Source organism: Salvelinus namaycush, chromosome 15 (assembly GCF_016432855.1).
Source record: "Salvelinus namaycush isolate Seneca chromosome 15, SaNama_1.0, whole genome shotgun sequence".
NCBI classification, from domain to species: domain Eukaryota; kingdom Metazoa; phylum Chordata; class Actinopteri; order Salmoniformes; family Salmonidae; genus Salvelinus; species Salvelinus namaycush.
In genome coordinates, this window is record NC_052321.1 from 29,124,537 (window position 1) to 29,139,089 (window position 14,553).

The window sequence follows — 14,553 nt, forward strand, 5'->3', positions numbered from 1 at the left end:
GATATCTACTATTCCATTCATTTCAAAATGTATTGTTAAAATTACACAATACACATCCCTTAGTTAATATGTAACAACAACTAAAACCCATGGCAAAAAATGATATTGCCATGACATGAATAGAATAACGTTTTAGGAATGGAATAAATCAAGTGAGATTTAAAAGTGAAAGATATGGCCACTTTCTCCAAGACTACTTTTCAAAATGTCCTTGGAGTTCAGAAGAGTTGCACAAGACAAATACAGTTGTAGAGCTCCCATCCCAGCATGACGCTTGCAACGCCAGGATAGTGGGTCCGATTCCCGGGACCACCCATATGTAAAGTGTATGCATGCATGACTAAGTCGCTTTGGATAAAAGCATCTGCTAAATAGCATATTTTATTATATATTACATAACACAAGAGGGTTGAGTTAATTTGTCATTGCACCAGCGACTACCATGGTGTGTGTGTGTGTGTGTGTGTGCGTGCGTGCGTGCGTGCGTGCGTGCGTGCGTGCGTGCGTGCGTGCGTAAGCATGTGTGAGTATGGAGTAAACATTTGACAAGTGCATGTGTGTTTGTGTGTGCATAAGTGTTTGCTTGTACTTGTATAGTATCAATGCCTTCATCATCTTTAATAAAACAATTTTTAATGCATAATATGCAGTATCATCCTTACCTGGTCCTCTTTTTATTGAGATTGCATACATGTGTTTATATTATATATACCACACACTGCATCCAATGTCTGCTTTTCAACACAGAAAACAGTGACAACACTTTTCAACACTGATACACCACCAACACCCTACACACTCACGACTGACACCGATACAGACTCCACCCTCTGTTCCCACAGCGACCTCTGAACTGGGTCGTGTTCATTAGGCACCAAACAGAAGAAAACTGACTGAAACAGGGAGCAACTACTTAAGACGTTAGAATGTTTTCCTTTGTGTGCCCTAATGAACACGACCCATAACGAGGTCAAGAAGTCAGTCAAATGGGCAGAGGGCGACTCGACTCGTAGCTGCCAATATTTGGAGGTCGACGGATGGACGAACAGGGTGATGATCCTATCCCATCCCACTAAGCTTCTGCTCTGGGGGAGCAATAAATAAACACTGCCTCGCGTCCCATCATGCATTTAGAGAAGACATAATCACAGAGAAAGAGAGAGCCAGGAGGAGGTGAAGGAGGAGAAGGATGATTTGGGGCAGGGTAAGGTGGAGAGAAGGAAGCAGTTTAAAATATCTACGCGGGAACTGCATCCCACCTTGCTTGACTGGCAGAAGAAAAGAAGCACTGGGATCACAACGAGAGGACCTCAGCTTGTGCATGACGGGTCATATTTACATAAACACACAACATAAATAAGTGCGCCATTATGCAGCACAGATCCCCATCCATGGTCCCGGTCGTGGTCGTATCCTTCCAGGTTTGTGTCACAATAATACTCACTCCCATAGCAACCACAGCCAGTGGCATAGGGATCCACTCTGTTTAGACCACTGGGGGGCAGCAGCAGCTCTTCAGCCCTCTGAGACAGACAGACTGGTGCACAGGGAGGAGAGGGAACTGAACAGAGTACAAGCATTGGCCTTGTTAGGAGCTGAAGATATCAAATACATAATTTAAAAAAAAAATTTAACAAATCAACATGACTCAGGCAGACGAGCCTGGCTCTGGAACCTCCAACAGTATGCCAAAATAAATCCATGCTTTTCCTCAGCCAAAGGGCCCAAGTCCTGTTCACCGTACACTCGAGCTATCTGTAAAATCATCATCCACCAAGTACCAAGGGGGACAGTCTCCCAAGAGGTTTTCTCCTCTCCACAGTGGAGCTGAATACTAATAGACACTCCCCTCCCTTTCTTGCAATCTCTCACCTACTTCCACTCACACGCAAATACGGAACACGGCGTATCAGTCTTGTCTTGGTCAGCAGTTTCTTGCAGTTGGAGAGTGTCCAGAAACAGAAGAAGCACAGGTTCTCCCCTGGACTCTCCTCTCCCTGCCAGAGAGAGAGAGAGAGGATGCTGCCTTCTCCCTTTCTCTCCTTACTGCACCACACAAAGGAGGAACTAGAACGTTGAACCGTAAAAATATAATATATTATATGCCATATATATACTCTAATTATTTTCACACGAAACATCTAAAGTGCAATATGTTCATGAAATGTATGTTTGTTTTCCTTCCAAAGAAAGACAATAATAGAATAAATCAAAATGGCAATAAATGACGAATTCATAAATATACGGAGAGGGCAGCTCGGGTCCTTTTCTTTAGTAGGGATGGATGCCGGTGAGATGCCTGACCAAAAAATACTCCCAGACCGGATGAGATACAAACAGAGGAGGAAGGTAGTGTCATGGTGGTCCAGGGTTATATTGTGGAGACTAGGAGGGTTTCAACCAGGTGGGTTCTGTTTAGAGGTGAGCTGTGTTTCTTTCCTTCTGATGGTGAGTTGCGCTCTGCAGGGAAAGACAGAGTAGCCATCTGTTCCTCTGAGTTAGTAAGGAGAATCCATACGGTTCTGTTGGTATCTCCTCCTCTAATTGACAGCACAAAAGCATGTGTAGGTAGTGTGGTTTGGGGGACAGAGGATATTGTGGATGAATGTAAAGATCTAGGGAACTGTACATTATGGATTGATAGTGAAGGAATGTAAAAGGGGTATAGTAAGGGCAGACAATTACATCTGGAATGGGAAAGGAGTGTGTAAAATAAGTGCATGTGGGAATGTAAAATTATAGAAATGATTGTGTTAGTTAGTGATTAAGTTTAGATCCAGAGGGCTGTGTGAGACTATAACTCAGCAGGGACTTCTGTTCTGGTCCAGTGGCCGTCCTACAGCTGCTCCAGACACATGGGCAGATTGACGAAGGTGAAGACGTTGTACTCGATCATGATGGAGAAACACAGGAAGATGACGTACATCACCAGCACGTACACACCCAGCTTCAGGTCCAACTTCCAATGATTCACATGGATCCCCAGAACCTGCAGGGCACAGAGGGAGAGAGGAAACAGTGTAAGAGGGAGAGATCATGGGAGAGGGAGAAGAAGGGACAGAGAGAAACACACACACACAGAGAGAGAGAGAGGGAGAGATAGTGCAAAGTTCAAAATGGAGAAACATCTCATTTAACTCACTGTCAGAAACACAGAGCCAAGAAGCAGCACCACAGAGTAGAGCAGCCCTCTGCTGTTGATCATCACCTAGAGAGAGAGAGAGAGAGAGAGAGAGAGAGAGAGAGAGAGAGAGAGAGAGAGAGAGATGGAGAGGGAGAGGGAGGGAGGGAGATAAATAATCTGAGGTCTAGATCGAGATCAAGAGGCATGAGGGCAAACTGTTCCTGAATGTGCTTCCTTTACCTCAGAGCCATAGTCCACAGCCATGGTCTGTATCGCCCAGGGGAGCCCCAGTCCCACCAATATATCAAAGACATTACTACCAATGGTGTTGGAAACCGCCATATCCCCAAGACCTAGAGAGAGATCGAGATTAAGATATGGAAAATCCTGTACAGACCATAAAGTATACTGTACACTGGTACTGTACTCAAAAATGTGAAGATGAGAGAGAGAGAGGGGGGAGAGTGGTGCTGTACCTTGACGAGCAACAATAAGGCTGGCGATACAGTCGGGGACACTGGTGCCAGCTGCCAGGAAGGTGATGCCCATAATCACATCAGGGATGCCCAGAGTGTAGCCAATTATGGTGACCTGCACACATCGTCACACATTTAACAGATTATACAGTAATCTTCCAAATAGCATGCAAAACGCATGGTAGCATGGTTCGTAATATATCCAGCACAGTGTCAAAGCTTGCTAACAACTAGAGGAGAGAGCTTCCCTACCCGATTGGTTATCGTGGAGTCTCGTCACTGACCATTTCTATAAAGTTGGGACTTTTCAACTCCGGTTGCGAAAACAATCAAATTGCACAGTGTTTCTTTGTGTCTCCCACAAAATGTCAGCGACACGTAAGAATAAAGAATCTCCAACGTGTCTCACCATCCAGACCATGAAGTAGGAGAAGACAGCGATCCACACGGTGGAGAGGAAGAAGGAGAGCATGAAGAAGCGTTCCCAGCGAGGCTTGGCACAGTTTGGCACAGTGAAGTAGAGCAGCAGCAGGATGGGCCAGGAGATCAGCCACTTCACCTTCTCCATGCAGCCCCCTGGTGGAGGGAACAAGAAATAGCAGCTCATGTTCCTACGCTAAGGGGGTGAGCGTTCAGTTTGAGTAGGGTGTGAAAGTAGTTTATTGGTGCATCAGCCAATGTAATGGAAGATATTACACCCATACATGCATGCAGGCACGCATACACCCACCCACCAGGGATGGTGAAGGGTGAATTCAGGGCTTCTCCCTCCTCTTCCTCAGCAGTCTTGTCCTCTGGTACGGTGCCGTTCTCCAAGGTCTCAGGTTTACCATCAGTGATCACCATGGTTTCGTTGTCCACACCGTTAGACGCCTGCACCAGCCTCTGTTGCTGCTCAGGCACGCACGCAAACACACACACACGCACACACACACACACACACACACACACACACACACACACACACACACACACACACACACACACACACACACACACACACACACACACACACACACACACACACACACACACACACACACACACACACACACACACACACACACACACACACACACACTCAGTGGTAGTAGCAACATCACATACCTGATTTAGTGGCCCACATGCTATTTAATGGGCTATCTCTGAGCAATGACTTTATGAACTTGTAAAGTTTGATGAATATCCCCCAGGATATTTTGACCAATAGAGACACATACAGTGATCATATGATGTGCCAAGTATGATTGAAGCATGCAGGCCACCTATCAAAACGTATGTGGGCTAGTTATCACTCTAAACTGTACTTCTCTCCTAACTTTCTACAACAGTAAATCGTTCTAAACCGTACTTCTCTCTAGTAGGCCTTTCCACAAAAGCATATCGTCATACACTGTAATTTCTCTCTAATCTCTGATTGGCCAAACATTCTACACTTCTAAGTAAATCACTTTAACTGAGCTCCTCTCCAATTGGCCTGGCTTCTATACAATGTAAAAAGTCAACCCCTTGGGAAACTTTAATCCCTTCTGTAACAACTACATGTTTGGGTTCTGTGTCAAAGCTCCTCAGCCTGACCCACCTGACTGACCCTGTACCCTCTGACCCCTAACCCTTGACCCCAGTGAACTCTCCCACCTCATTGATGATGAGGCGGCTGGCCATGCGGAGGCGTGTCTTGGGGCCAAAATGGTTGGTGATCATGATGCGCAGGCCGGCGTCTGGGAAACTGTAGTTAGGAGGGCTGGAGTTGATCATCTCATCCACCATCACCACAGAGCCACGACTGTACATCTTAGTGGGCTTCACTGGAGACACAGAGATGGTGAGACAGCATAGACAGATGCATAAAGTAACTTTGGACTAACTCTACACACCAAGCACCAGAAGAAGAAGAAGAAGCTGCAGCAGCAGAAAAAGAAGAAGCTGCAGAAGAAGAAAAAGAAGAAGAAGAAGCTGCAGCAGCAGAAAAAGAAGAAGAAAAAGAAGAAGAAGAAACTTTACACAACCACGAGGTAGGTACCCACATTGGCACACATGCCTAATACACCCACATGCCAGACCAGCAAACTCCCTCTCTCTCTCTCACCCACACACGAAAACACACAAATGCACGGACGTGCATACACACACACACTCACATACCAGCCTGAAGGATACAGTATGTCAGGAGGTACAATTAAAGTGGTGGCGTGACAGCAGCAGAGTGAGCCCCAATGGGTTCAGTTCAAGGCCCATTGAAGACGCTGTCAGATGGGATCATCAGCCACCGGAGTGACACACACTAAAACCTTCAGTGTGTGTGTGTGTGTGTGTGTGTGTGTGTGTGTGTGTGTGTGTGTGTGTGTGTGTGTGTGTGTGTGTGTGTGTGTGTGTGTGTGTGTGTGTGTGTGTGTGTGTGTGTGTGTGTGTGTGTGTGTGTGTGTGTGTGACAAACAATAAAACCTCACAAATCACCCCCCGCCCCCAAGGTGCAGGGGAGTGAGCCAACTGCCAGTACACAGTTTGTCTTTCAATATACACACACACTTGTATAGTAGAGACGCACACTCACACAGACGTAGGCACGCACAGGTACACACACAGGGACACACACACATCATACACACAGGCATACAAATGCCTGCACAGCTACGCACCAACACCAACTCACACACCCTTACACATATACGTACGTCAGTGTAGGCTGGTGGGAGGAGCTATAGGAGGACGGGCTCATTGTAATGGCTGGAATGGAACGGTATCAAACAAATGAAAGATATGGAAACCACATGTTTGACTCAGTTCCATTGATTCTATTCCAGCCATTACAATGAGCCCATCCTCCTTTAGCTCCTCCCACCAGCCTCCACTGATGTACATGTTGTGACTGGAATAATGGACTGTACTTGACACAGTAGAAGAGGGCAAGACACAGAACTGCATAGCACACCACATCACTACACAGCACAGCAACATATGTCACCAGCTCACAGACCAGGTCACAGCAGGCAGGTAGGTTTAGTAAGGCTAAACAGACAGGCTTTGCTACAGTAGCGACAGGGTTGCCACACGGCAGCACAAGTTCAGCTTGAGTCTACTAGACAGGAGAGGAGAAGTCTGAAATATAGCACAGCCTCTATCACTGAGAGAAGATCAGCCACTCGGAGAAAGACACAAAGTCTAAAATAGAGTAAAAGAGAAGATATGTATGTAACTCTGTTTGAAGGATCAGAGCTGTGAGTTTACAAAGAGGAATGAAGATAGTGGAGGAGATAGTGGAGGAGATAGTGGAGGAGATAGTGGAGGAGATAGTGGAGGAGATAGTGGAGAGGACTGTTGACAACGTTAAACCAGATTGGAAGAGCCAGGAGTAGACGCTCAGAGTAGTTTCTAGGTTTGCCAGGACAGCCAGATACAGTAGAGTAGTTGTTTTGCTATAAGGCCAGTCAGAGTGCCAGAGGGTTGGCTGAGAGGAGAACATAAAGCCTGTCTGGTTACCCTTACCTGGAGAAAGTAACGGCTTGGACGGATCATCCCATATGTAACTGTCATAACAAGCATTACCATCCTCCAGCTCGCTGCTGATCACTGTGTTACCATTGGCCAAGCTCTTGTCCTCCTTCCCTGTGAAATAGTTCTGGATGCTGGTGTTAAATCTGATGCGAGAAAAGAGAAAAGGTTTACATCTTCAGTTGAGAGTTGAGAGTTTATACACAGTACATTATACTCAACTTATATTATATACTATATATGTGGATTGTTCTATTTGTAGCGTGTGCTCAGGTGTGTATGTGTGTGTGTGTGTGTGTGTGTGTGTGTGTGTGTGTGTGTGTGTGTGTGTGTGTGTGTGTGTGTGTGTGTGTGTGTGTGTGTGTGTGTGTGTGTGTGTTTGAGGCGGGAAGGAACAGGTCCCAGTGGAACTCACTTCATGATCAGAATGTACCCAAAGTACATCAGTACTAGCACTAAGCTCTCCCACCTGCAGAGACATCCAGAGAAGAGTCAGACTGTCTGCAGGCGCACACACACACACACACACACACACACACACACACACACACACACACACACACACACACACACACACACACACACACACACACACACACACACACACACACACACACACACACATACACACACACATACACACAAACCTTCTGCTGAGACACAAGGAAACACACATCATGGTACTCACCACACTATCTTCTCATCGTAAATGACCTAAGAAAATAAAACAGGGAAAAAATACTTACACTAACGTCCATACTTTCAAGGGGAAAGAGCATCAACTTTACTTTTCTTCTAAAGAAACTCGAAACTCAAACTTAGATAAACTTGTTGTTGAAATGCATCAAGGGTGCAGTTACTGTCACAGACCGATAGCTATGAGAAAGTAGCACAAAGAACAGTTTCTATACTGTTTACATTAAAAGCAAAGCAATGACACAGTATGATGTGCTGTCTAGAGTTTCTAAAGTATCTCTCTCTCTCTCTCTCTCCCTCTCTCTCTCTCTCTCTCTCTCTGAGCAGAGGAATGTTCTGTCTATCGGCCCGCTGGGTCTCTCAGTAAGCCCAGTGGGCTAGGCAGTAAATGAAGGTTAAAACGCCACTGGACACTGGAGGCTCTCAGTCTGAATGGCCTCATTATGTAAAGTATGATAGTGTGAAAGGGTATGCCGTGTATTCTACAGTACAATACAGAGGTCGTATTTATGAAGTGTCTCAGAGTAGGAGTTCTGACGTAGGATCAGTTTTGCCAATTAGATCACAATGAATAGGATTACATGGGCATATGGGACCTGATCCTTGATCAGCACTGCAAACTGAGATGCTTGATACATATAACCCCAGTTCCCATTATTACAGAGAACCCCAGACACACACACACACACAAGCAGCTGCCAGAACAATCTCCTCCCCACAACCCTCTATGAGCTCAGTGGCCTAGACAGTCTGAATGGCCTCATTATGTAAAGTAGACTAGGGATGAGATGATCAGTTACTCACTGCAATCAATGCCAACACAGACAGGGTGTAGTAGAGCGAGTCACGGAACACTGCAAACTTAGTCAGGTATACTACCTGGAGGAGAGAGAGAACGAGACAAAGGGAACAGAGAAGGAAAGAGAGCGAGAGCGAAAGAGAGGAGAGGAAAGACAGAATAGAACAAAAGGAAAAGAGATGGAGAAGAGAGGAGAGAGAGAAAGAAAGAAAGAGCGAGAGAGAGGGAGAGTGTCACGGATCCCTCCGGAACTTTCATTACACACACCTGTCCCCTATTCCCACTGATCGGTATTTGTATAAGTGTGCCCTTTGGTTTCCATTGGGCTTTTGATTATTGTTACATTATCAGTTGGTGCATGTTACCTGTGCTGTGTGTTTTGGCTTTCGTGCCATTGTGGATTGCGCAGATGATTACGCGTCTCGTCCCGTGTGTTAATCATTGTGCGCGTGTGTTATTTATTCAAGGTACTCCTCGCTCTTTTGTTTTGGCTTTCTACCCTGTTTTGTTACATGTTTGTTTGATCTTCGTCCCCGTGCCTTTACACACCACGCCGTAATTTGGGCTTAATATAAACCCCTATTACGCATTCCTGCGCCTGTCTCTCGATCCCTCATACCAACGTGACACAGGGTTGTGTTCCTCGCCAGAAACTTGTGAAGAACAAAGTAAAGGAAAATATTTTGTTTGACAGAATTTTATAATTTCATAAATTATTGTGCAAATTCTTAATTATTGTGCAAATAGGCCTTGAGGCCCAGTATATTTTTTATTTTAATAAAGAAAATTCAATTAAGAATTATGTCTTGGCCTTTTTTAATTTGTTAAGAGAAAAACTAGAAAAATCAAGATATATATCGTGAATCGTCCAAACCTCTGAGAAAAATGTAGCTATTACTTTTAGGCCATATCGCCCAGCCCTAGTTAGAACCCATGTATATTAGTTAATATACAGCACCAAACTACATAAATATATGTTAGGGTCCATTATCTGCTACCTGGACTTTGAATTGAGGCCAAAAAGCAATGTTTTTTTTTAAATACATTTTTGTAATATAGCCAATTTTGACTTTGTGGCTGTGGAAACTAGTGACTAATGACAAGTAGTGACAACTAGTGACAGGATTGTGCTCGCTTGTCCTGTCAAAAGCAGTTGAGAGTCTTTTAGGCTGCAGGCAGCACTTTAAATGCAACCAGACCTGTAAGGCTTTTTGCTGCACAGCAGTTATCAGACAAAAGACAGCTTAAAAACATGATGACGTAATCCTGGCAGTTTGTTGTTTTTGGCAAAAACAAAAAAAGATCATGTGGGCATCTGCCTGGTACACAAAAGGAAGCAAAACTAAATGTGTGTAAAAACAGAAGGCGGGTGTAACGATCGTCGTCATATTCCTCCTCCTCGGATGAGGAGGAGCATGGATCAGACCAACACGCAGCGAGGTATGTAGACATAATGAATTTATTAGACACGACGAACACTGACACGAACTATACTTGAATATTTACAAAATAACAAACAAACAACGTAGACTGACCTGAACATGCAAACTACATAAAACGAAGCACGCATGAACAGGAAAGAACGAACGAGACGAGACAGTACCGTGTGGTGCAATAAACACAGACACAGCGACAACCACCCACAAACAAGTGTGAAAACACCTACCTTAATATGATTCTCAATCAGAGGAGATGAAAACCACCTGCCTCTAATTGAGAACCATATCAGGTACCCAAAACCAACATAGAAACAGAAAACATAGACTGCCCACCCAACTCTCACGCCCTGACCAATAAACACATACCAAACAACAGAAAACAGGTCAGGAACGTGACAGCGGGTCATTCCACTAAAAGAGTGCCTTTTGCACCCCTTTGATATTTTAAGTAGAATTTGTGCACCGATATTGCATTTTAAAAGCCTGATATATTAAATGAAGTGCCCTTTAATATAGACCACATGGATTATTCAATAAATCGTTCATCTTTAATTTAAAAAATAAAAATATATATGAATAAAGGTTTGCTAAAGTGCCAACATTTTGACATGTCCCTCCGTCAACCCTGTGTCACTTCTAGAAGATTTTAACCCACTTAATCCCCACATTTCTTCAAAAGCCTTAGTTATGTTGTTGATTTTGATGTGATTAGTGATTCATTTACATCTGAACGGAACTCTTGTTTCACTATGGTAAAACTAGTCCTTTTAAAATATATATTTTTAAAGAAACATTCAAAATCACAGAGTAAAAGCAGGTAGATTGGTTCCACTCCTTTCTGGTGTTTTGTGGCGGAAAACTGAGTGGGTCGAGTATAACACATCAACACTGTTACCCATAGATACAAAGGCTAGAAAAGTTTTAACAATAAAGTTATTGTGAAGCAAGCGTTCAATTGCCCATCCCTAATGTACACAACAAGCTTCCATTCCACTTCCATCACAAGCGGATTCATTGCTGATTTAAGAAGAAAGTGTCAACCCTGTTACTGTCAATCTTGTTGTTACCTTATTTGGCACTATACAGGCAATAACTATAGTCAATTTGTTATTTCACCTCTTGAGATGGGAAAACATGTTTGTTTTTTGTTTTTTTTAAATGAAGTTGAACATGTGGTCTTTATGACAGAGTGTTACAATTAGGTGAAATCCCAAACAAATTTGACCAAGTTACACTTTTCAAAATGCACCAAATTGGTGGAACAACCCAGGCCTGTATTCATCTAATACTGAATGAGTTATTTGGAGCATAAAATAGCCCCAAATACTTTGTGATTGACACAATGGTCCCCTTCTGGCAGTGTGCAACAATACAGACTGAGGCACATGGGGGTCACGCACACACACACACACACACACACACACACACACACACACACACACACACACACACACACACACACACACACACACACACACACACACACACCTGTCCAGCGAAGATTCCGCACACACCGATGATGCATAGAATGTTGAACACCGCTGAGCCCACTATGGTTCCAACACCCACGTCTCCATGAGTGATGAAGACACCTTCAGGAAAGAAGGAGAGAGAGAGATGGCCACAGTGTGCCATCACAGCAGCAAGATTTGTGACCTGTTGCCACAAGAAAAGGGCAACCAGTGAAGAACAAACACCATTGTAAATACAACCCATATTAATGCTTATTTATTTTCCCTTTTGTACTTTAACCATTTGTACATCGTTACAACACTGTATATATACATAATATAACATTTGTAATGTCTTTATTCTTTTGAAACTTTTGTATGTGTAATGTTGACTGTTAATTTTTATTGTTTATTTCACTTTTGTATATTATCTACCTCACTTGCTTTGGCAATGTTAACACATGTTTCCCATGCCAATAAAGCCCCTTGAATTGAATTGAGAGAGAAAGGGAGGAGAGCGAGAGAGAGAGACAGAGAGAGAGGGAAAGACAGAGCGAAGGAGAGATTAAGAGAGAGGCAGTTATCTCCGAATGTGATCACCTAACAACATTGATCTGAAACCTATATACCAAAGTAGTGCATTGAACATACAGTCTACATACTACTGAATGTATTTCATCTACTTGTAGGTGAGCATGTTTGTACTTGTACAGTATATACTGTAAGTGTGCTAGTGTGAGAGAGTATGAGCCCATCTCACCTATAATTGAAGCGAACAGCTCTGGTGCTGAGCTGCCAGCAGCCATGAAAGTAGCTCCTGCCACATCTTCACTCAGGTCCAGTTTCTGACAGACACACCGAGGGAGGAAGCACAATCTCACACTGAAGCCTCGTGCATCAAATATCGACACACAAACACATCACATCAACACGTCAATAACGTAGGGAGAGGAAGGAGGTTGATGGCCTAGAGGAGATTGCTATTGGGAGCTCAATTCACCCACCTCACAGATCTTCTCCAATGACGTCACAAAGTAGTCATCACAGACGATGGCCAAGGCCAGAAACATGTAGAGGGCCTGAGAGAGCAAGAGAGAAAGAGATAGGGGGGTAGAAAAGTGAAAGAGATAGAGAGAGAGGTAGAACAAGAAAAAAGGGAGATGAGAGAAGAGTAGAGGGTTAAAGAGGAAATTGTGCTGTGCACAGTGAACACTCTACTATACAACAACACTGAGTTAGAATAGACACAATTAAATCAGCCTCACTGTACACACATCCTGCTATTCTCTATCCTGCCCTCAGAAAGTAGAAAGTTGTCTTTCCCCCCAGAGAAAAAGGAGAGTCAACTGAGGCTGCATGTTTGATGTGCCTTTTGTTGTGTAAGGAAGCGATGACAGGCTCTGCCCAGAGGGTGCTGGGTACAAACCAACCCGTGTTGTTCACAGCACAGCCCAGGACATCACCGGACAGGAAGATAACAGGTCACAAACAATGACACAGAGTATTAAAAAAAAAGGTCTATCACAGAGCCGCACCACTTTTCCACGGATGAAGACGTCAGGACTGAAGATAACATACTGCCTAGTAGTGCCTACGGACCAGTACATCACAGCAGGGTCATCTTTGTGTAAAGATATGTGTGCACGGATGGACACACATGTAAGCTAGAAACGCATACTGTATATGCACATACACACACACATACACAGTCAACAACACACGCCTGGTTTACTGAACCACATGGTGTTTAAACACACACACACATCAATCTCCTACCGCAAATATGTGCAGCAGGACAGCTCCTCTGGTGCGCTGGTAGGTGGTGAAGACATCCTCAGGGAACTCATTGATGGCTGAAAGAAAACAAAGACATCTCCAAAGTCATGGGTTGGTCTTACAACACCACAAATAGCGAAACAATAAATAAATACTGAATAAATAACTTGGGCATAAAATGGATCTGAAAAACAACAACAAGCAATCAACTTAATGTACAATTTTTTAGGACTATTTTGTCTGCAACAGTTCTGAATCAGGCATTTTGACACTTTATAGAGTTATCCAAAGATATTTGTGCTTTGATCACACTCAATGTCCTGCCTCAAAGAGCGAGAAGAGTCTGAAAGTCCTGCCTCTTCGAATCACACATTAGGAATGTGACCAAAATAGCTTTTTACCACCTGAGGAACATTGCCAAGGTGCGGCCATTTCTCTCTCAGGCTGATACAGAGAGACTCATCCATGCTTTTATTACAAGCAGGCTTGACTACTGTAATGCTCTCCTGTCTGGTCTACCCAAGAAAGCCATTGGTCAACTGCAAAACATACAGAATGCTGCAGCACGGGTATTGACCAAGACCAGACGGAGAACACACATTACACCGTATTTAAGGTCTCTGCACTGGCTGCCTGTGAGTTTTAGCATACATTTTAAGATTATTTTATTGGTTTTTAAATCAATCCATGTTTATGCACCCCAATACATGTCAGACACGCTTTTAAGTTATGTACCCTGTAGGTCCTCTGGCACTGGCCTTTTAACTATCCCAACGCCTAGGACCAAGTGGCATGGAGAAAGCCTTTAGTTACTATGCCCCCATCCTCTGGAATAGCCTGCCAGAGAACCTAACGGGCATGATACACTAGCACATGATGCCGTTTTATAAAAATTGCGATTTAGCAAGCTAGCTTTATGCTTTATGGGTGTTGTGGCATGAGTATGAAATTGTAATTCTGGTTGTTTAATGTTTTAGGGACTCCTGAAACAACCAGCAAACCAGGCTGTCATCTTGTGAAACAGTGGATGTAAAGAATCTAGCTAGCTAAAGCATTTACTGCAAATTGAATGTACAATTTTGTAAGCTTGCCTTGCTGATATTTGCCATGCACTGGTGATAGATTAAATAACGTACCTAGCTATGTTCTTGCTTATTGTGCAGTGGAGGATAAAAATACCTACCTGTATGCCTATGGATGTGTAGCTAGCTATCTAGCCGATATGTGTATGGACCCAAACGTTTAGTATACATATTAGTTCACAACATAGCTATGAACCTCAGCTATCATAGCCAGTTGT

General features: G+C 43.8%; 1 protein-coding gene across 1 annotated transcript in view; it reads right to left on the reverse strand.

Annotated features, from left to right (window-relative positions):
* Window positions 1-2,836: 2,836 nt before the first annotated feature.
* slc24a4a (solute carrier family 24 member 4a) overlaps window positions 2,837-14,553 on the reverse strand; it is a 61,168-nt gene continuing 49,451 nt past the window's right edge. The window contains exons 3-17 of the mRNA XM_039009101.1: window positions 13,254-13,330; window positions 12,482-12,556; window positions 12,238-12,322; window positions 11,515-11,618; window positions 8,593-8,667; window positions 7,781-7,806; window positions 7,508-7,561; window positions 7,147-7,238; window positions 5,239-5,408; window positions 4,335-4,491; window positions 4,010-4,176; window positions 3,601-3,715; window positions 3,365-3,477; window positions 3,143-3,208; window positions 2,837-2,989 (exon numbers count right to left, since the gene is read on the reverse strand). Coding sequence (XP_038865029.1) covers window positions 2,837-2,989; window positions 3,143-3,208; window positions 3,365-3,477; window positions 3,601-3,715; window positions 4,010-4,176; window positions 4,335-4,491; window positions 5,239-5,408; window positions 7,147-7,238; window positions 7,508-7,561; window positions 7,781-7,806; window positions 8,593-8,667; window positions 11,515-11,618; window positions 12,238-12,322; window positions 12,482-12,556; window positions 13,254-13,330 — 1,529 coding nt within the window. The remainder of the gene's footprint in view (window positions 2,990-3,142; window positions 3,209-3,364; window positions 3,478-3,600; window positions 3,716-4,009; window positions 4,177-4,334; window positions 4,492-5,238; window positions 5,409-7,146; window positions 7,239-7,507; window positions 7,562-7,780; window positions 7,807-8,592; window positions 8,668-11,514; window positions 11,619-12,237; window positions 12,323-12,481; window positions 12,557-13,253; window positions 13,331-14,553) is intronic.